This window comes from Cryptomeria japonica, chromosome 10, assembly GCF_030272615.1.
Source record: "Cryptomeria japonica chromosome 10, Sugi_1.0, whole genome shotgun sequence".
Classification (NCBI taxonomy): domain Eukaryota; kingdom Viridiplantae; phylum Streptophyta; class Pinopsida; order Cupressales; family Cupressaceae; genus Cryptomeria; species Cryptomeria japonica.
The window spans coordinates 414,641,920-414,665,322 of NC_081414.1; the positions used below are offsets into that span (position 1 = coordinate 414,641,920).

Below are 23,403 nucleotides of genomic sequence, written 5' to 3' on the forward strand. Positions count from 1 at the left end.
TATATTGTACCTTTTGCAATAATACAATACACAGTATACAATGTCAAATACTCTTTATATTTGCAGCATTTGTATGTTTGCATCTGGTTAACTTATTGTGTTATTTGCATTTTCAATTTTGTAGTGTATATTTTTTTGCATATATTTACAAATACAAATACATGAATATGTTGTATAATTTCCAATTATACAAAATACATTGTACAAATACCATTTCTATTTGCAGTATATATATATGCAATTGGTTAAGTTATAGCAGTATTTATTTTTTCAGTTTTGTATAGATTTTTTTTTTTTTTTTGCATATATATAGCTGTTTCTGTACCAGGGGAAAAATTTGCCATACCAGCATACATGAACCCCAAACCTGTACCCATGCTTGTACTGGGATGGTCAACTTACATTAGAATGTTATGAAAAATGTGAGCTAGCTAAGTTGTTTGAAGTTCAATTACAATGAACAGCACAATGTGAGAACACAGAATGGTAAAAGGACTTGATTAATTATTCAATGTAGTCGTGTACATATATAATATGGCAATGTGGTTGGACAGTTGCAGTAACCACCACTGTTGCAGTAACCACCCTAACATTCAATGCAATAGATGATTACACAGTTACGCCAACATTCCTCCCCTTATTACATTGATCCTAAAACTCGCCCTAGGTACCCCCCCTTAAGGCTTACACAACAAAACTTGCTGATTATATTATATGAATACATATTATTGAAAGATCTTCTCTGAAAGGAGCAAATCCTGAACCAAGCGGAGCTCCATCAAGCTTTCTCTCGACCCTCAGAAAGGTGTAGCTTCGAGATGTGTTCTTAAGCTCTCAGTCCCAAACTCTCGAATCACAGAGTGTTGAATTATTCAACAATGATCCCTAAGAGATATGGCAGATCTCTACTGTTGATTTTAAGTAATCAGATTAGCAATATAGAATGGAAAATCAGAATGCAAAGTAAATCATACACATAACACACATGTACCCTGGGAAAACCTCCCTCTTGGAGGAAAAACCCAGCAACCAAAGATCTAGATTAGGCATTAACCAATTGAGTTTACAATGAGCTTCAACACATGAAGCTGTCAGCAAATATGCACAGAACCCTAGGGCAGATAGCAATCATAAACTTATCTGCAATACAACTGTTGCTGTGACAAGGAGGATGGCAGATTGAGGTTGCTGTCTACAAGATTGATCTGCTGTCACAAGGATGATGTTTCGCTGACCCTCAGATGATGTTCTCTGCCCCCTTTAGGCCAGTTCGCAGTCCTTCAAGGGAGTTCGCTGTGCCTTGATAAGGTTCGCTGTCCTCTAAATGTAATTCACTAACCTCTGAGTATAATTCGCTGATCACAGAGAAGATAGGGATTGTATTTCCTGAATGTGTGTCTCAATGACATTAGCATAATATATATATATGATACTCTAGCCACCAATTTCCTTTAGGTCGGCTAGGAGTCTAATTACAATGCAAGACATAAAGTGGCGCCAAAATCAAATAACCCCACACGTTAGGATAGGGCAGGGTTAATTCACACGTTACATGAACCGCCTCACTTAGGGCATGTTAAACCCAAGATGTTTGAAGCCTTCTAAAGGCCGGCAGGGCTATACACACGCCAGGTGTGCTAGGTCGGCCCTAGAAAGGGCTCCAACCTAGCTACTTATAACATCTATCATTGTCTAATGTCCGCGAAAGGGTATAATTCTTGATCATATACTCTAAAGGTCGCTCGACAACAATCCATATTGAGCTCAACACCAAATCTCAAACCTGTTTCCAAAATATAACCTTCACAACACATGTATTCTTCAAATCTGTCAGCATCAAAAGGAAAACTGAAAGCAAGAAAAACTAAAACCAAAAACTCTTCTCAGGCAAAACATCATCTCAAAGCGAGAAGCTAACTTGAGATGATGAAAATTCCTCCATCCTCCGGTGCCACCAGCCTCCACCGTGACCTTATTATGGTTTATCCATTTGACATTTTAGATGAGTCTTTCAAGGCCTCATCCTCAAATTGAGACTTGTAAAAGGATGTTCCTAATTAAAAAAACCTTGTCATCTTGGATTCTACCTCATTGTGACAACATGCAAGATCACTTGTATAGCCTAAATCTCCAACATATCATGCTAGCTCCTCCAAAAGCCATTGCCCACGTATGTCCTTTTAGATTTAGAATAGTGATTTTCAAGGAAGCATATTTCTTTTCATCCATTTTGTGAGCCGAATCTGCTATAGAGGTTGTTAATATGGCTCTTGACCTATCATCAGTGTAAAAAGATACAAAAGGTAGTCCACCAAAAACAAAATTATCATTATCCTCCCTTTTGAAAACAATGAGCTCACCTTCCATGCCATATTCCAACTATCGATAATTTTGAATAATTTCTTTGATTTCATTTACAAAAGGAACCCAACCAAGAGAGCAAAAGTGTGATGCACCCTCATTCCCTAAGGGAAAGAAAATGCACAAGAAGTTGCCAACTCACATCTCATGGATTTCATTTGATGACCATGCCATCAAAATGAAGATTAAAGTCATGACAATGATTGTAAGATAATACCAATTTTTGAAGATAACCACTTACTAAAAACTTTGCAATAAAAACTTACTCATTTTCACGTCCACAGATTTATTCCAGAATGCAGTCTCTTTGATATCTTCTCCCAGCGACTTCAAGAGTGGATCCACAGGCAGAGATTGGCACTCACTCTAGATGAAGGCAACATAGAATGACTATCGTGCCAGAGGAATATCAGGCTTCCCATTCAAATGCTTTGGGAATCGCATCACAATCTGCATAAAGGAATACTCATGCTGCAGGGGAAAATGAAGACACAGGCATGGGAAAAACTTTTATTTCTCTGAATATTCGAAATGAAACTTAAGACCTGTAGCTTGTAGCAGGAATGTCGTTCATGCCATGACCGTTATCTTTTCTTCAAAAGAAGTGAAATACCATACACAAAAGCAGGCTAACTTTATCAGCGAATCACTTTTTCATATAAGGATATTTCCTCCTTACTGCAATTGATTTGATTCTTAACAATTCAAATATGAACTGTTACATGCCTCAGATTGATAGCAGCAGTGTATATGCAATAGACATTGCACATCCAATGGAAGACTTAAACTTTACTCCTGTAGATGGTAATCAATTAAATTTATTTTGCGAACACTTCTTACCAGATAGAATCCCACTCAGCCATTAAATATTAGCAATCTCCAGTAAGATATGACCCTATTTCAATTGTCACACTCAAGTTTAAATATTGGAATCAGGTACGCTTTCTTCCCCATTCACGTATTACTTCCTCTACACGCACAGGGAAAAGATCATTGCAGGCTCCAACCTTAACATGGCTGCGCAGCCTCTTCAAATGTCTCTATCTCAAAAATATGCCATCTTTGAAATGCAGCACACAGTTCTACATTTCCATACATGCCAGTCGACTCACTGCTCTGATACCAAATGAGAACGCAGAATGGTAAAAAGACTTGATTAATTATTCAATGTAGGTCTGTACATATATAATATGGCAATGTGGTTGGACAGTTGCAGTAACCACCCTAACATTCAATGTAATAGATGATTACACAGTTATGCCAACAATCAGGATAGCATCTTGGCTGTTGAACTTTGAATGATGCCACCACCACGAGCAAGGCCAGTATTACGCATTTTCTCTTGGGGAGCTTTTTTTATAACACGAGTGAATAATTTTAATTTTATTGTGGTTGTTGATTTTGGAGTGATATTTTACTTTTATTTCTTTTGCTTAGCATTCTCTTCTTTTACATAAAATTTGTTCATCGATCTTAGATATTGCTGGTTTGATCAAATGCCTCAAGTGGTGCAAATATCTTGATAACTTTTAGGTATATGCATTTCACAGATATAAATTTTTAGCATGGTTTATGGCATGGAAGCAGACTTGTTCTCTGAGTTTCACTTGTTACAGCTGTATAACTAAGCACCAAATTTACTTAATTTTCTCTAATGAATGTAAAATTGAAGATTTTGGAAAGTTGTACTTGTTCTATGATCAAAGTGCTTTAGTGTTTAAATAAATTTTATGTTTCTAGCCACTTATGCTCAATTTGGTATCTTCTAGGATTTTGAATTCAAAGAGCTTGATGATGTCCTCAAATACTATCCACAAGGTCATCATGGTGTGGACAAGGAGGGAAGACCAGTCTATATTGAGAGGATTGGTAAAGTCGATGTGAACAAGCTCATGCAGGTTACGACCATTGATCGATATCTGAAGTATCATGTCCAGGAGTTTGAGAAGACTATTAACATTAAGTTTCCTGCTTGCTCTATTGCTGCGAAAAAACACATTGATTCAACCACGACAATATTGGATGTGCATGGCGTGGTATGTCTAATATTAACTGGTTGCATATTTGGCTGGTGTGGGGTATGTCTATGCGTATATATCTTCCATAGCATTTGATCAACAGACAGGACAGCACTATGGTCATGAAGTGTATGCTATTGTTTTGTATTGATCTCATCTATTGCTTCTTATGTATATTGTGTAATTCAGGGTCTAAAGAATTTCAAACAGGCTGCAAGAGATCTTATCTTACGTATACAGAAAATTGATGGTGACAACTATCCTGAGGTATTTTATGATTATTTGCTTAACGTGAACAATTCCATTTGAATGGTCTGGACAAGTAGGTTTAAAATTTGTTTCAGTAAAAAATATGCATGTTTAGTTCGCCATTGATGATCAATTATATTTTGCTAGATGTTCTGGTTAACAGCAATAGACATGTTTAATTGCTGCAGACTTTATGTCGGATGTTTATCATCAATGCTGGTTCTGGTTTTAGATTGCTGTGGAACACTATAAAGAATTTTCTCGATCCAAAGACGACTGCCAAGATACATGTATGTGAGAATGATTTCATCTCTGGTACATCAGTTTTCCTATATTATTGAATTTGTTTCTTCTTGCTTGTCCAATTGTTCAGCAATTTGACTTTTCTTTTGATTGAAATTTGTTTTGCTGGTACAGGTTCTCGGAAACAAATATCAGAGCAAGCTCTTAGAGATAATTGATGCAAGGTGTTGTGATTGCCACTTTATGATTTTGTAATTTAATCTTGAGCATTCAGATTGTGGCTATACCATTGTTCAATTACAATTTAGTACTCACTCTTCGCAAATTGAGTTGAGATAATTATTGTATATGATTTGCTTGCTTTGCAAACAGCCAACTACCTGAATTCCTGGGTGGCACTTGTGTCTGCTCTGTAGAAGGAGGGTGCCTTGCATCAGATAGAGGTCCATGGAAGGATCCTGATATCATGAAGGTTTGTGGTCTTTTGGGTCTTTATTGATGTGGTTTTATGATGGTAGAGGAATTTCTTTGGGGGAAGTAGTCCTTGAATAAAATTGCAGTATAAGGTTTTGACCTTAGTATTGAAATTTTTTCAAGTTAAATGAAAAACCATGCTTTGTTGTTTTCTCTTGGGCCATATTTCTTAAAACCTTAAGCTTTTGCAAGACAGTGAATGAATGTTGACCCCCTTTCTTTAAACTTTGCTGATCTTTAATTAAAAAAACTATGTGAAGAAAGTTTTACTTAGTGAATTTGATTGGAAAGAATTCTATATCTCTCTCCCAAATATTTTTGCTTGAACTTATTTCCCATTTTTGGGGAGCTCACATATTTTTATTTTTTCACAAACATCAGTATCCTGGTTTTGATTCTTTGTTGTGTTATATTTATGTTAATTGCATCTCACTTCTCTGAATGTACATCTATTTGGATTTGCAGTTGGTGATGAATGGTGAAGTCAGATGTGCACGCCAAATAGTTACTGTGTCAACTGTGGAAGGGAAAACAGTTTCACATGGAAAATCACTTTACATGAAGGTAAATTAATTCCTTGTAATCTCAGTACATATTAACTCAATGCTTGATGTGAAAAGGCTAAGTATGTTGTCATCTGTATACACTCAAGATTATAATTAGAGATTATTTATTTAAATTTCTGCTTGTGAAGCTCCTGTCTTTTTTACCTTTACCAGGCAAAGGGTAGTGATGTGTCTACTGCAGAGTCGGGTTCAGATGTGGAAGATGTGGTCTCTCCAAAAGTACATAAGGCTCCTGGGTTTATGCGTCTAACTCCTGTTCACGAGGAAGTAAGCATTTTTAGTTCCATCCGAGTTTGCCTTGATGAAGCATTTTAAGAGCAGTGAGTTGACATTACTCAAATTCTGATGATTTTGAAGGCTAGACTGTCTTATAGCAATGTTGATGAGAAAGAGATAAAATCACATAAGAGATCGTTAGTGGTATCTCTCATTCACGAGGGAGGAACCTGCATTACATTATGAGAAATATCTAATAGGCCTACAAGGAAAATTTTAATTTGTAAATTTTTACTTATGCTATGTTGTGCTGTCTTCTCCCCTTTGATATGTCATAAAGCATGGTGGTAACCAAGAAGTTTCTTTACTTTTAACTAGGCTTGGTTACTCTAAATTCAATGCCAACATTTCAATAAACACAATGGTTTGAAGGTTTTTGTTCTATCCAATGCTATTCCTCATCAAAAGCAATTCTTATTCCTAGAGACCAAACTTGTGTGTTTAGCTGTGATACTCATTTCTACACAGTTTACTTCTACGCAGAATTCCAAGCTGACTTCTATGCAGAATTATCTCACCTGCCAGTTTTCATGTTTAGATGTGATATCTGCCTGGCATGTTGAAAGAGCGCCACCAATTATTACATCCGCTACCATAATTTCCCAAGTTTATGGCTTGCATATTTTCTGATTGCAGGATTCGGGCAGGCCCCCCCCATAAAGTGCTCCCCCTATAAACTGCAGTGTGCCTGATAAACATTTTTCATGTGGCTGGTGACATCTGGCACGACACACCCTCTGGTATCATGGGGACGAGGGGAAGTTTGGACCTGGTGACCTCTTGCCTACAACAGGATGCTTTAGCCAATTGAGTGAGGGCCCCTGCTCAATTTATGGCTTGGAAAGTTGCATGGATATGGATACGGATGGAGATACGGATACGGTATCCGATACAGATACAGCTATTTTTCAAGATCCCCTAATATGGATACGGCTGGATACGGCAATGCGTTATATATATCATTGTTAAAATATTAAATATAATTAAAAATATATTAACAATGATTAATAGTTAAGAATTATATATATCTTAACTATTTATCATTGTTAATATGTTTTTTAATTATATTTATTTTATTTTGTTTAAATTTTATATTCAGATTTAAATGTTAAAATATTTAACTATTATTTATTGTTGATAAAGTATATTATATTATATTTATTTTAATTATATATATGCAACTATTAATCATTGTTAATATATTCTTAATTATATTTAATATTCTATCCAGATTTAAATATAAAAATATATAACTATTATTTATTGTTGATAGTTAAATTATATTATATTTTATTTAACGATATTAAAAATATTAAATTTTTTATAAATTTTAATATTAAAATCATGCTAAATATTACATATTTATAAATTTATAAATATTAATCAAAAAACTAAAAGCAGAATACGTTGTATATTATAATTCCCCTTTTAAATAAATTTAATTTGTTTTTTTGCAAATTCGCCTTCCTTGGTGTGCGTTCTTGAATAGTTTTTTTGTGACCAACGTGATCATTGATACCTACGGATTTTGCACCTTTTTTCTACGAAAGACAGTCAGACACCGAATCGAAATGTATTTGGCGCTGCTTTAAGATTACCCTAATTTTGTGTACAATTGGGAATAGTTTCCATGCTGTATTGGGGCCACTTCGTACCTGTATCCGTATTGGGTACACAGGTACTTGGCCAGGGAAGGAGGGCTTGCATTTCCTGCAACCTTGATGGTTTGCTTTCAATTTTTGAAAGGATGTAAGTTTTACTTAACCATACATTCTTTACAAAATGTGCTTGTTATACATAGTTGTACTTAAAGCCTGTTTATTTGTAACTTGGTTTATCCACTATTAGAAGAAAAACCTATGGACCATTGAAGATAAACAGGATGAAGAAATAACTCCTTTGAAAGGATATAAGTTTTGCCTAACCATATAATCTTTGCAAAATGTCCTTGTTATACATAATTGCACTAAATCATGTTTATTTGTGAGTTGGGTTATCCGCTATTAGAAGAAAAACCTATTTCTCCATTGAAGATAAACAGGACAAAGAAATAACAGCCAGAATAAAGAAATAAATAGGACATTAATATACCCTATTTATCTTCTAACTTATTAACCTTATCAATGCAGTAATAATAGCATCTTTCACATTTCTTTATACTTTATCTTTTAATCTTCACTATCTTAAAAAATCTTCAGTTAGGCTTGAATGGATTGTCAACAGGTCAGGGGCAGGTATTTGGCATGTATTCTGCAAATATTTGTTGATTGGTAGCATTCTTGAAATAACGTACAAAAAAATCGAGTGTAGTAGACCTGTGTAATTCCCCTCTCTTTTGCTCATTTGGTCCCTTTTTGCTTCATATATGTATCTGTATTTTAACAGAGATAAGAATGAAATGATCAATTTCATTAATAATCTAGTCAAGACCTTATGACTTATTTTTTTCTTCCACTCCAGACTCTTTTATGAGTTGAGCAATTAAGATTATGGTTTATAGTGATAACAAGATAATCTATCAACTTTCTGTTGTCTTGATTTCGTCATTTTACCAATCTGGCCATATCTTGTTGCAGTCCTTATCTTAAAGTGTAAGCATTTGGTCATTGGCGATTTGATATCTATCATGCCAATACTTCTTCCATATTTTCAGCAGTGGTTTGAAGGAAAAAATCTTTTCCATTATAAACATATTTATCAGTTCATTCACTTCATTGATGTTGTAGCTGTGGTGTTAACTTATCCAGGAACTTGTTTCCTCAACTGATGGAAAGTATGTAATGGTTGTTAACCTGCATGCTGTTGAAACTGAGTTTGAATGTTCCTTAATATTCAATATTTAACCTCTTTACAAACTCAGCTCTAGAAGTTAGTGCATTCCCAAATTCAATGATTCATATATTTGGGTTCATTTTTTCTTGGTAGGAGATTCCATTCTCTTGGTACTCATTCTATTGTTAGCAGAATATTTAAGTATAAAATTACATGCTATTGGTTGTGCCTAAAGCTGGATGCCAGTTTTCTAACTTTTGTCTTATAGGCTCAACAACCACCAAAAACCAGAAGTGGATGGGGTTTTATAAATGAGCAACATCAATGTTGTTCACCGAACACAAGTTTCCATTGTGATGGAGTTAATATAGATAATCATTTGAAATGGATTTCCTATAGATTTAGGGTATTTATCGTTGATTTATTCAATGCTGCATTGTTAATTAACATCGTTCGATACAAAATATATTATTTCTCAAGATCATTTCTACTTTCTTGTTTCAAATAAACTGTAAACATAAATATGCTCAATCAAAAGCAACAGGCATGTGTTTAGGCTCCCAATTTTTATATATGGCAACACTAGAATTGGAATCTAGACTATGAACTTTGCATGACTTGAATTTGGATGAAAGTTTAAGCATTTTTCAATTACTAAATTAGCTAGCAACCCTGATTAAGTCAGCCTAAACTAACTACATTACAAGTGTCACCAAAAAATTGGTTACATTGCTTTTAGACCTATAACTGACTAAGTGAGGTTGAATTTGAAAGTCTCAAACTAGGAGATTTAAACTTACTAGGTGATGTGGAATATGCAATATTCTAATTCTAATTTTATTTGTAATTACATGAGTGAAGAGAGAAACTATAGGAAGTGCAATAATCATAAGTACTATGCTGTATTGGACATTTTATGTACCATCTATATATCCTTATGCTAATTATGCAAAAAAATGGTTATACCACGTTTTAGTGCTTAGGACAAGTTTTCCAACAAATATAAGATGTTGTAAATTGGATAAATAGGGTCAAAGTTTTGACAGTTTTTCTAAATTTTGTCCTAGAGGGAAAAAACTGGGCATAGTACTTTATTGGGTTAAGCTGGAGTGGCATGCTGGCAGAGCTGGTACGTGGTTGATGCTTTGGTGGCATGTTGGCAATGTAGCAATGCTTGGTGGAGACTTGTTATTGGAAGAGTGGGGGTGGGAGGAAATCATAATTTGAGAGAAGTTGCCTGCTGCTGGTGGCGGCAGCTTGTTGCTAGTGGTTGGTTATTGGGTAACTGTTGGCCTGTTGTTGAGCCAACACCAAGCAATGTGGTTAGTCATGATGCTACTAGTTGAAAGCGAATGCATGGTATAGGGAGGGCAGTGTCATACAGGGTACATAGGGGTGACTGAAGCATTGTATGACAACAATGACTTGTTAACAGTGACAGTGAATGCAGAAATGTCCTCTAACCTTGTGAATGCTGTAACATACAAAAGTTGTATGTTTTTTGAAAAGCATGTCATGCTTGTACCTGCAATCTAAGTCACAAGGTTCGAATTCGAATTCGAATTCGACAGCCATGAAATTCGGATGAAATTCGACAAGGAAAATATTCGAAAAAAAATTCGGATAAAATTTGCCTTCTATAACTTTGTTTATTTTTAAATATATGTATACCTCTAATAAATTATCAGAATAGTGACCCTTGTTGGAGAAAATCTGAGGGCGACCCAGCAGTTGCAGACACCCATGACCCAATAGATACAAAGCATATACAAAGAATACCCACGACCAGCTGAGTTGTGTTTAGAGGCAGATAGCAGTGCTTTATAGAGAAAATTCGATTAAATTTGATTTTTTTTATAAAAGTTTGAAATTCGATTAAATTCGAACCTCATCCATGAAAATCGCCATATCCTGTGACTTAGCCTGCAATTGCCTCAACTTGTGTGCCTGCAAATATTAGAGAGGCATTTTGTAACTATCCGAAATTGACAATCAATTTATAGTTTCTTGAGGCCTTTGAACACAATGGTGATGTCAGAATCAGCACAAGAAGCTTGTACTTTTTGTTTTTGTTTTTGTGGGGAAATGAGTATCTAAAATGTAAACCCAAATTTTAAATGGATTGAAAAACTTCTCAAATCCAATAGATTATTAGAAGGATCTGCTACCAATTGATACAGATTCAAGCAATGTACCAAACAAAGATCAACATCATGGTGTGTAACAGGGGATCCTTGCAATAAAATGCTACAACCTTGATTGCAATATTAAAAGAAAGAAAACTATGATGTAATTCAAATTGAAAGAAATAAGGTTGCACATTGAAATGCATGCCAGATCACATTTGCTTCCAAAATTACTACGAAGGGCAGGTCCGCATGTGGTTGCTTAGCTTGTTTTGGTTAACAGCCACTGCTCAACGTATTTAGGAATTATTTGTGGAGCTGGTTGCCCCATGAATATTTAATTTTTCTGTTTAACTTTATTTTAAAGCAATCATCTTAAATTTGTAATAATTATTAACTACAATTTGTGCAGTTAAAATTTGGATTTTTTTTGGAGACATTAAAATAGAGGGAAAGAAATTTGTGGAGCTTTGTGGCATTTTTGGTAATATGCAGTTGCTGCTTATTTTCAGCCTTCCTTTTTGCCACAGCTTATTTCCAATTTCTAAATAGTAGCTGTTTCATTAAAATAAGGAAAGATTCAAAATTAACCTTTTCCCATAATTAAAAATTTACATGGGAACACTACAGCTGCTCAAATTGCTTTACAAAGACATGGGTATAAATGGGAAAACTAAACTAAGAACATCCTTACAAGTGTAACCTATCATGACAAATGTTGAGGTGAGTCAACTGTCATAGAAGATGTTTTGGACTAGGGAGACTATAATTGTCTAAGTGAGGTGGAATATGGAAGTCTTAACTTAGGAGATTGCCACTAACTAGGTGAGGTGGAATATGCAATAATCTAATTTTATTTGTAATTTCATGAGTTAAAATAGAAACTATAGGAAGTACAATTTTCTTAAGTACTATTCTATGAGTGATGCACTATGTACCCTCTATGCCTCCTTATCTCTAAGAACATGAAATTGGAATCATTGGAAAGTTTTCATAACCCCAGGCTTGGGTCTGAGAGTTCGAAGAGGAAGATAAAATTTTGGAGGCAGGAATGGGTTTCAAGGTGTTTTTTAAGACTTATAGCCTTGCATAGGATTGAAAGGTTGTTTTGAGTTTTCTTAGAGACAGATCCAAGATGGAGATTGTGCCTAAGTACGAACCAATAATTTACAGAGATCTTTAGGTCCAATAGATTTGAGGGAGCCCATATAGACATCCAATTGAGAGCTGGGCTATGAGCTGGGTCAAAATGTGGGCTCCAAAGATGCAGAATCAACCGGTTTCCCTTGGGGCTGCATTTGATAAGCCATTTTTTTCTACATCTTCCTTCAGTTCTAGATATAGGATTTGTTGGTGAGGTTCATAGAAGCAGACTTGTGTGATGTGTGTAGTTAGATTTAAGATAATTTCTGAAGTTTGCCTTTGAATTTATGAAGTGCATTCTTAAATTTCTAATCAAATCACGTGTTTGATAGTTGCTTGAGATTTAACAAGATCAAGTGGAAGTACATGCATGATTAAGCAAAGAGTGTAATGTCATTATTGTTTAGGTTTAGCTTGTTAAGATAAGTAAACTGTTGCCTCTATTAGTGATTTGACCATTAAATAAATGTTTGGCAATGGAAATCTTATTAAATAATGTCATTATCACATGATTAAGCAAAGGGTGTAAATGTCATTATTGTTCAGGTTTAGCTGGCTAAGTAAACTGTTGCCTCTATTAGTGATTTGACCATTAAATGAATGTTTGGCACTGGAAATCTTGTGAAATAATGTCACATTTTTATTAAGTGCAATCGTTTAAGCATTTCTATATGGCAATTATAACCATTGTTTGTTAGAATTTGGAACAAATTGCCTTTAATTTTTAGATCGTTTTCCCTTTAGATTATTCTCTTGACGTTTAATTCTTAGATTGATTTTCCATTAGTTTAGGTGCTGTATAATCCAGTTTATATCCTTGCTATTATCGAGATTGATAGTTTTGCATATATAGTATATTCATGATCTTTTATTTCCTTGGTTGGACTTTACAGAGCAAGATTGCCGGCCAAAATAATTACTTTGATGGCTACTTGGAGTATGATATTCCAATGGTTGACAAGGCTGTAGATAGTGGCTGGAAACGAAAGGGACATGGAGAAAAATTGCCAATATCCAAAGGTATTTTTTATGAGTTTCGATGTTGGAAATAGAAACTGTTTATTTGTTTAATTATATTGGATGGCAGGTGATATTACTTGTGTTGATTTCTACTGTACTGTCTTCTTGCTGTTGGTATGCTACAATTGGTAATCTTCATCTTCCTTTGGTTCAAGTTGAAAATGGGATAAGATTGGAGTGACATCTCTTGTACAATATTATATTGTTTAAAACACAGGAGTACTCAATGCTTTAACTATATTTACACAAACTTATTTGGTAGATTGGCTTTAAATCTTATTTACATTCGATATGGGTAGAAAATTATGTCATTTCTAAACTATTTCCCTTGTGATAAAATGTTGGGTTGTGGTTTTGCTTGTCATGTTGGTTACATCAATCATTCTTGCAATATTTGATGACATATAATGGTCCTATATATTCAAGAAACTATATAATAGCAGCTGTAACATTTTTCTCTTTTTTTGAAGAGAACTATTATTTAAATTAGTGGAGTTGCCAATGCTTTAACTGGCAGGGTTAACTCCTGTGCACAAACTCATTTGACAGATTGGCTTCCAATTTTCTTATGCTCACTTTAGGTGGCATGTTACATACATCAATTGTCCTTGCAACAGCTGATGAAATATAGAAAGATCTTATAAAGTAAGATGCCGACTGGGAATCTTGCCGAACTGATGGTTTTGGTTTGATTTTAAATCTTTGACCAGCGAAGTATTTTTTTGGCTTTTTGAGGATTTTCAGTTTTTTTGAGGTTTTTTGCTTGTTTGAATGAATGATGCAAATTGAATTTAAATACAAAGAATAAACTACAATTGACTGTAGCAAATTGCAGAACTCTGATTTTTATTGCAGCTAATATTAAATTCAGAGAATCAACAAATTTTAGTGTCTAGGGACCAAATTGGCCTACCAGGTGTCCCACACTAGTCTGGATGAGTGCTTTTATTTGCCAAAAATGAAGCATGGAAGAGTATAGGAGCCTCCAGCTGATGACAATGACTCCTATTAGATAATGATCAAAAACAATTGAATGAAGAAATAGTAGATCAGGTACAATATCTTGATTTTTGCCAGGCAAGGTCTCCAGAATTGACCACTTCTCCCCACTAAATTGCTGATGCAATCCAAGTATGCCTTGATTACTCTGAATGAACCCCTGGTTTGCTCTTATTTGCTGCTGACAATAAATTTAACCACATATTCCAACCCTAGAACCCTCTTATTATTTTATTTAAACTCCCCAGGCACAAAGGAGGGGTACAGCCTGTTGTAGGAGGTACAGCCTGCACAAATCACTTCTTATTTTGCTGATAAAAAGTCCTCTAAACAGCCCAGATCTGCAGTGTATGCACTGTAATTGCTGCCTCAGTCACTAAACTTCTGATTTTGGCCCTAAATGACCTGAATTGAAGCTTCTATGTGGTGCCGACTTGCTGAATGGTGATTGGGGTTGTGTCCAATGACCTCTGAGCTGGGAGTTTTCGTTCCCAAACTCATCTACCAATGCTGCCTAGCTGGTTGCAGACTGCTTCCAATCAGAATCGTTGAAAAATGAATATCAATGATGCAAAAATGATTGCCCCTACATACCTTTATGCCTTCTAAACCCCACGCCCAAGTTAGGGATTCATTATACCATGATTCCTCACTTAGGCGACCAGCTAGAGAGTTTGATTCATAGTTTTAAAACTCGTGGGACTCGCCACAGACTCGCCAAGACTCGCGAGTCCATTGGCGGGCCGAGTCGACTCACCAAGGACTTGCGAGCCGAGTCCCGGCGAGTCCTTCCCAAGGACTCACGAGTTTTTTGAGTGGACTCGCGCGAGTCTTTCACTCGGACTCGCAAGTCTTTCACTTCAACTCGCGCCATTCATTGAACACGCCCAACCACGATTTTAAGTGTTTTTTTTTTACTTTTTTCACTCATTTGGCATTGTTCATCAGAATATATACATGAAATATAACATTTTAGTATAAGTCACATTTCAATATGTCTTTTTCCTTTCTTATACTTTAAGTTATATTTCATGTATATATTGGTAGGATGTTTGAGAGTGGTTTCAGATCTCTAGGAGTTATAATGCAAATTCTAGGTTTTAGAAGATCTTTTAAATATTGAGACAGTCAAATTTCAGTAATCAGTAGGCTCCTATTAGCATTCTCTCACTCTCTCTATCTCACTCACTTTATCTGCTCTGAATTTTAGACCTATCTATCTCGCTATCACTCTTCCTCTATCCCCTCTCTTTACCACTCTCTATCTTACTCTCTCCTCTCTCCCCCAAGATCTAGACCTATCTTTCTACCCCTCTTTCTCACCCTCAGAACCCAGTAAGTGGTGCTACCCTCAACCTAATTTTGGCGAGTTGGAGAACCCACATCAGACTCCTAGAACTAGACCCTCTAGTTCACTCTCTCCTTTGGTTTTCACTAGAGTTGGAAAGAGGAAGATGTAGTCTTCTCTTTAGTTTGTTCATTGTTGTTTATCACATTTGGACATATCATTATATGTAATTTTGTAAATATTTATAAACTTATGTTGCTATATACATTTTAAAGTTTGAAACTAGGAGTATGAACGATGAAATTTCAAATATTGAGTGTTTGTAGATCATATGATGTGTAATGTTTCAATTATGGCTCTTATGTTCTCTAAATGCATTAATTTCTTTATGTTTTTTTGTAAACTACGGTTTTTTTTTTGCTGAGTCTTTGTCGAGTCTTTCGTGAGTCTTTCATGAGTCCAAGTCTGAGTCCAATTTTTTGGTTTGCCGAGTCCGTGGCGAGTCCGAGTTTTAAAACTTTGGAACTTTGATTAATCATTGATGGGGCCACCTTTTAAAAATCAAGTTTATTTAACCTTTTGTCTAGAAAGGTGTGCATAAGGGGACAACTTTATATTTCATTATTGACATTTAATTAATCCCCTTTTATAAAGTCACTTTATAACATGTCTAATTTTAGAAAGTAATTTATAATGAAATATTATGAAGTGCACATAATATAAGCTCACCAAGGCCAAGAAAATGACTAAGTATAATTCCCCTTGGTTAGCCAATCATCTCCTAACCTCTGGATTTGTCCGTGGAGATGGCTAACAGGGAAATCTATGCCCCTTAGTGATCACTAGCGAAGAGGGGACAACAGATCCTATAAATACAAGAAATATCAAACATATGAGTTAATTCTATATTTGGTTTTATTATGAAAGGATCGTTCAAATGCAATTGTACAGCAACAATTTTGCAACTTGGTTTGGGTATGGGTTCAGAATTGGGTTCGGCATATATATATATATGCAGCCCGGAAGCATGAATTAAGATTAGAATTTCACATAGAATCATATAAAAAACAAAACCACCAAAAACTTGTAATCACAGCATCATGATCATAGCATCATATACTTCAAGTTCAATATCAAAATAAATAATAATATCATCAAGTATCATTGTTTCAACAATGGGAACTTTAGTTTTAAGTTTTAATCATCAAATGGATTCTCTAAATCATCATCATCATCATCATCATCGGCATTAGATGAACTAATGAACTAATGCCACTTTCACTTGCACTTGTACTAATAGTGCTCTCTCTTTTCGAGTCCTCAAATGCGACAAGTTGAGAAGTGGAAGCATCCAAGTCAACATGCTCTTGCTCTATATCCCACATCTTTGACTCCTCTTGCTTGTAGTCATGTTGCTTGTGTGAAAGGAGATGCAAGTTGGAATGCACATATACTAAGTTGACCACTCTTTTTGATTGCAATCTATTGTGCTTTACTAAGTGGATGAAAGAAATGTGCACCAATTTCTCTCTGACGTAGATGAACTAGCAACTTGTGAAGACAAAGTAAACAATGTAAGTTATACATTTATAATGCTATTAATAGAATTTTCAATTTTTTAAAAAATAGAAAACTATAAATAAAAATTTAAATACTAATATATAAATATTCATTAAATGTTAAACATGTGATAAAATTTTGATTGCGGGGGGTTGCCGGCTTTGGAAGTATCGGCCGTGGAAGTACCACCAACTATGAGCATCCTTCTTATACCTATGACGAAGGGTGTCAACACTTAGACCATTTGCGTTCGCAAATTCTTTGAAGTCATTTGTAATTAAATCTCGCACATCATCTTTAGGGAAGAGTCTAAGTAATACTATCTTAGACCCTTCAAAAACATCTAAATCTCTATATGGTGCAAACCTTCCTCGCATATCAAGATATTGATTGATGGAGTATTTTGGAGTCAATGCATAGGCCAGAAGATGCAATGGAGTGGTTATCTTGTTCCACCTTTCTTCAATGATTGCATGTAGTTGTTTAAAGGAAATTTTCCTTAGGGTCTTGCTCTTTTTCATTTGTGATGCATTTCATCTTCTCAAGCATTGAGTTTGCCATCATACACCTCTCCAATGCAAGGCCTATCCATGTAAGTATAGTGAATCATGCTCATAATGGGCTTGGTGAAACTAAAGAGATACTTCACACGATCCCACCATGAGTCATCTAATTTTCTTTGCTTAATTTTTGTTGCCCTCTCAGTACTGCTTTGCTTGCATATAGATCAATTTTGGCTGATCACCATATTACAAAGTGCCACTTTAACTTTCACATGTTGTCTTATGACAAGTGTGTTAGATGCAAAATGGGTCTCTGCAGCCCTATAATGAAAATTAAAGAAAAAAAGATTAAAAATTAATGACAAACTTTAAAGAAGAATACACATTACACAATCAAATTATGAAAATCAGAAAAATACAAAATTGTAAAATTAAATTACTAGTTCACTTACCTTCATTTGCGCCAAACTTGAAAATGATCTAAAAATTCCTTGAGACATGTGGTGGTTGGTGATGAACATTTGGATGTCCTTAAGCTCTGCATACACCTCTTTGATCCACTCAATTTTATTTTCAATCTTTTGTAGCATAAGATTGAGTGAATGGACTGCACAAGGTGTCCAAAAGATATGGTGATATTGTTCCTCAACCAACAAAACAACAGCTCTACAATTTTCTGCATTGTCCTTTGTGACTTGAATGATGTTAAGAGGTCCCACTGTCTCAATGGCAGAGATGAGAATATCAGCAATAAATTGCCCATCTTTTACTTGTCCCTCACTATCCACACCTTTCAAAAACGTTGCCTCTTTAGGGGACATTGCTATGACATTGATCAAGGGATGATTTTTTGAATCTTTCCATCCATTTGAAACACTGAATACACCTGTCTCAATCCATGAATCCCTTATGGGATTCAATGCATCTTCAACCCCCTTGACCTCTGTTTCCAACAAGGTGCCACGTACCTTCTCATAACCCGAGCCCTTATTCCCTCTTGGAGCTTCATTAACACTTTTCAACAACTTTTTCCAATATGGGGAGCAAACAACAGCGAAAGCCAACCCATTTGCATATATACATCATGCTACATCTTGGTCGGCAATGCCTCGACTCGTTTTGAAATGCACTTTCCAAAGGTCCCTTTGATCTTTTGCTTACAATGGGTTCTTCACTTTGAGGCTCAACTGCGATAAAAAATGTGTGGTCTTCTACCACAATATTGGCATTAGAAGATGGGGGCTGCATTCTCTTTGATTTTTTTTTTTTTGAAATGGGCTGATTTAATTAGGTGCTTCTCTCATTTATTTCCTTTTGCTCCCTAATATATTTTAAAACTTTCTATTGTGGTATAGGCACACTATCTTTTCTAGGGCAACTTTTTGATGCCTTTTCTTGGTTTTCCACACAAATGACTTTTCACCTAAAAATATGAACTAGAATGTTGTATATCACATCCCCTGCATTTCCAAAGGAATCCCACACCTCCAAGAATCGGTTGTATAATATCAACGTATTTCAATAAAGGAGAGTTTGTGGAGGTAGAACTCATTGCCATTCTAGTTCCTATGGCAAGAAATTCTATGAACACAATCAAAACAAAAGCAAGAGAATGGAAAAAATTAGATATAAACTAAAGTAATAATTTGTTTCATGTTTGTGAAACAAAAATGGATGAATTTTTTTTTTTAAAACTTCGCTTTCAGCCAATGCAAGCTTGCAAATGAGTAGGAATGAGGCTGTAACACTTAATCGAGCTTTAACAATTGATTTTCAACTCCCTATGCCACAAGCAAAACTTTGCTCAACCTGCAGGAAAAAAATAGCTGCTTGCAAAAGAAATGACAACAAATGAGACATTTGACCTACTCCATGTTTTCAAAGTCACTTTTAGGTTGCAAAGGGAGGCAGATTTTTAAAAAATATTAAAATTTTGCAAAAAACAAAAAACAAACCAAAAAAACAATAAATTGGGTGCCTGGGCGTCCGATGAATTGGTGCTGTTTTGTGCGCACCTTGGCCGAACCCGCAGGCGGACTGAACCGGACTGAGACTGGGTTCGAAGTGGACCGGTATCCAGGCCGACAGGGGCTGCACCCTGCAACTTAGCATTTATTAGTACCCTCTTTGAATTCGTCAACCAAAAATAATAAGTTCTACATATCCTCATCGAGTTGAAGGAAAGTCAGAGCCTAGAATCAGATCAAAAGGACCCAAATAGCTTGTAACAGTAAGATAATTCTTGACCAGCTGACCATAATTCCATTTGTTAATCCTTACATTTACTAAGTCAATGTAAACATGTTTTTAAGCCTAAATGGATGTGAAATTGTAGATGACCTTTATAGTACATCAACTTACATGTCTGTTCTAGAAGCATTATAAATTTTCTCTGCACAGGGTAAGATTCCCAGGGGGTTATGATTATCAAGTTACACACTGTTATCCATTTAGCTCCACTTGACAAGAACATTTACTATCTTAACTCTATTTGTGAGAGAGTCAAAGTGTAGTTGATTTTACTCCAATATAAAATCCGGTGGAGGAAATACCCATGTTGCAAGCACAAAACCATCCTCCTAGTTGCTTCCGAATATGTTGGTACTCTACAAGATTTCTATTCCCTTGCCATTTTTATCCATACTTGAGCCATTGCCTGCAAGCTCGGAATTGCATATCCTTGTTGGGTGGAAGGAAAGTCAATTTCTTTGAATCAATTATCAGGTGGAAGAAATCCAAGTGCCTTATAACATGATAGTTGAACAAGATTGGCTGCAAACTAAGCTGGTAGTTTCAACTTCTATTTATTCATTTGGCTGTTCCAAGCTCACGTTGTTCAAGGACCAAGTATGGTCTTCATGGCACTGACAAGATTTTGCTACCTTTCTAAAACTGTTAGCAGAAAACAACTGCAAAAATATTAACTTAGCAGAACTTAATAAAGAGAAATGAGGGCACCTCTACGCAATATGGGTTGCATCTGGAAATCCATTTCTAAACATGTGAGAGTTCCCACAGTAGTGATTCTCTTCTTCCCTTGTTATAAACTCATTGGAAAATGAAACTCTAATGAACCCATGACTTAACCCCTTCATTAGTCTTTTATAGACAAAACATAACTCAACTCCATTGTTGGCTCAGTATGCATAAATCTCAGGTATGCTTTGCTCTTCATAAATGAAGTCCATATAATCCTCGTGCATGCTAGTGCATTACACGGGTATCTTCTCTCAATCTCCCAGCTCTGGAACTACAAGAATGTTAGCAATATGGTAAATTTTGGTCAGGGCTTCTCTTGTATGAGAAGTCTCTTCTCCAACATCTCCCAGCAACAATATGCATCATTCTGGCCTCAGCAGTCTTGTAGTTTTTCACACTCCTGGGATGGCAGAAGTTCAGAACGATAACTCCACTCCTCTATTTTCCTAGTGAATCATTGTCTTACCATTTTACCACCCCCATGACCTGCTTCTGGTTTTTCTTTTGTTCTTCAAGATGGCAGTAGTTCCCATTCCCAAATGGAGTATGCGCTCTGTGATTTCATCTCCACTAACACCAATGAGGCTGTTGTGAAAAGTGTCAAAGATCTCACAAAAAAGGTAAAAGAGACAGGATTCACAGACCTAGTACTTGAATGTTATCTCCAAATGCTTCATTATTAGGAAAAGCTCAATCAGAGGTTGATAAATCAAGAGAAATAAATAAAATTTCTCACAGAAATGATGCTCTGCATGGACAGAAATTAATTGTATGAGACTATTCCTGAAGTTGGCTCTGCAATTTAGTAGGCTTCTTGCTGTTCAGCTTAGCCAGGAAGTTCTGCTTTGGGTTTAATTAATGGAGATTTGAAGCTTGGTATGCTCTTTCATCTTCAGATCTGTGATGCCAGTCCCAATTGGGCTCATGAAACTATGGAGCATGTGGGACAACAGAGCTCAGCAGTTTTGGGAATAATATGCAAAATTTTAAGAATTTAGCTTCAATTTTTATTTTTTCAAATACTGTAAACTTTTGAACCTTGTCGATCTCATGATGTTAAGCTAAAGTATTACGTCTTTTTCTGATTTTCATAAGGGTGGTTGTCCAATCCCTCTGATTATCCACCTCAATTGAACTTTTCACTCTTGAAAAAAGTTTGAAATAATATTTGCATATCCTCCCATATTTTGTCTATCTGGAATGTGATTTATTCATTAATGAACAAATTTTGCTTGAATATAACAAACATTTTAAATCCCTTGTATTTGTTACAATCTGTACAAAATTTTGAGTCTTCTTTTTGCTTAGTTTAAAAATGGAGTTATAACTATGATTTTATCTGTGAGCTAGCACATAGTGGCTTTCAGTGTTGGATTTTCATGCACTAATTGAAAAAGTTTTGTGCATTTCAGGTACCTTGCTCACTGCGAATGAGCAGAAACCTCCCCAGGGGATCATTATGCAATTAACTGCATTTTTTATGACCATCATTATGAGCATAGCTGTCTTATTCCGTTCTGTTACTCGTTTTGTTGAAAGCAAGAGTACAAGTGGGAAGTCAGAACTATACTCGAACACTATGCTATACAATGATGACTCTGGGCCTCAGGAGGACCTACAACACCCTATGCCTGCATGTGAGTTAACTGTTAATGATATTCTTCCATCTATGGTGAAACGCTTACAAGCTTTAGAAGATAAGGTCAATGAGCTCAGTGCAAAACCACCTCAGATGCCACTAGAAAAGGTAGAATTACTGAATGCTGCTGTGAACCGGATTGATGTTCTAGAGTCCGAGCTGGATATGGCAAAACAGGTAGGCAGTAAGCTGGTTTTATGGTACTCACTGCTATTTTTTTTCTTTTGCATCATTTAAGTTGGTAACACGGTTCCATTCTGAAATATTTTTCTACATTCAGGCATTGCAGACTGCTCTTTGTAAGCAAGTTGAACTAATTGAGTACATTGAACAATTGAAGGAATCCCATTTTCAGGTATGTCATAGTAACAATGTGATATGAGTTTCTTTGTAGAATGTGGAATTGATAGGGAGGATCTATATGCCCTTCATTGACTACTCCTTGGTTTCAATGCAGAAGAGAAAATTTTGTTGGTTTTAACTGATTCTGCAAACTATAGTATTTGGAATCATTCCTGGAGTGCTTCTAAATAAAGCAGCTGTCTCCATCTGCAACCTTGTTTAATTCGAATGATCTTTACCATCGGGCTGTTGTGCTCAAGATTCTTCAAGCATGAGAATTACAAGGTCATTATATTGTCTTAAATGTTCATAAGAGGTCATGATCTGAACCTACTTATAATTTTTTTGTTTTGATTCTACCTGTTAAATATGTTTATTCTTTGGTGAAATTAAATGAGACATGATTCAACAAGAGTTGATGAGGATGAAGTGACAAGGGGGATGCATAGTATTAATGTCAGTGTGGAACGTGTGTTCACTAAAACTTTCACAGAAGGCATCTTGTCAATGCAGACTTCTGGACTCTGTTAATTTGACATTTGATTATTGGGTGTTTATTTTTAAGTTCTTATTAGGATGGGTCAAGTGGAAACCAAGTTTCAAACTGTGTGAATAAGATAATTCCATTTGAAAGACTACCTTTGTGTGATGTACTTAATTTGTATGTAATGTAAGTTGTGTGAGCCATCTTATGGTAGCATTTTTCTGAGATTCAATTTAGTTTAAGAAAGACACTATAATTTTTGGTAGAGAAAAAAAAATGTTTTAGTCATAGGCTTTCACGGTCCATGGATTGTTGATTGCAAATGTGTGGGATCCCCAAGGGGATTTGGGTGATCCTAGAA

The 23,403-nt window shown here is 35.6% G+C and overlaps 1 protein-coding gene across 2 annotated transcripts in view; it reads left to right on the forward strand.

The window, feature by feature from the left end:
- Window positions 1–23,196, forward strand: part of LOC131038581 (phosphatidylinositol/phosphatidylcholine transfer protein SFH8) — a 39,478-nt gene extending 16,282 nt beyond the window's left edge. Inside the window, exons 5-15 of one of the 2 annotated variants that reach the window (XM_057971071.2) lie at window positions 4,131–4,397; window positions 4,569–4,646; window positions 4,817–4,918; window positions 5,046–5,095; window positions 5,244–5,343; window positions 5,811–5,909; window positions 6,065–6,178; window positions 13,122–13,248; window positions 21,990–22,393; window positions 22,497–22,571; window positions 22,674–23,196. In XM_057971071.2, the coding sequence (XP_057827054.1) occupies window positions 4,131–4,397; window positions 4,569–4,646; window positions 4,817–4,918; window positions 5,046–5,095; window positions 5,244–5,343; window positions 5,811–5,909; window positions 6,065–6,178; window positions 13,122–13,248; window positions 21,990–22,393; window positions 22,497–22,571; window positions 22,674–22,697 (1,440 nt within the window). In that variant the 3' untranslated portion in view covers window positions 22,698–23,196. The remainder of the gene's footprint in view (window positions 1–4,130; window positions 4,398–4,568; window positions 4,647–4,816; window positions 4,919–5,045; window positions 5,096–5,243; window positions 5,344–5,810; window positions 5,910–6,064; window positions 6,179–13,121; window positions 13,249–21,989; window positions 22,394–22,496; window positions 22,572–22,673) is intronic. The other variant, XM_057971072.2, reaches the window with a different exon arrangement.
- Window positions 23,197–23,403: the final 207 nt, after the last annotated feature.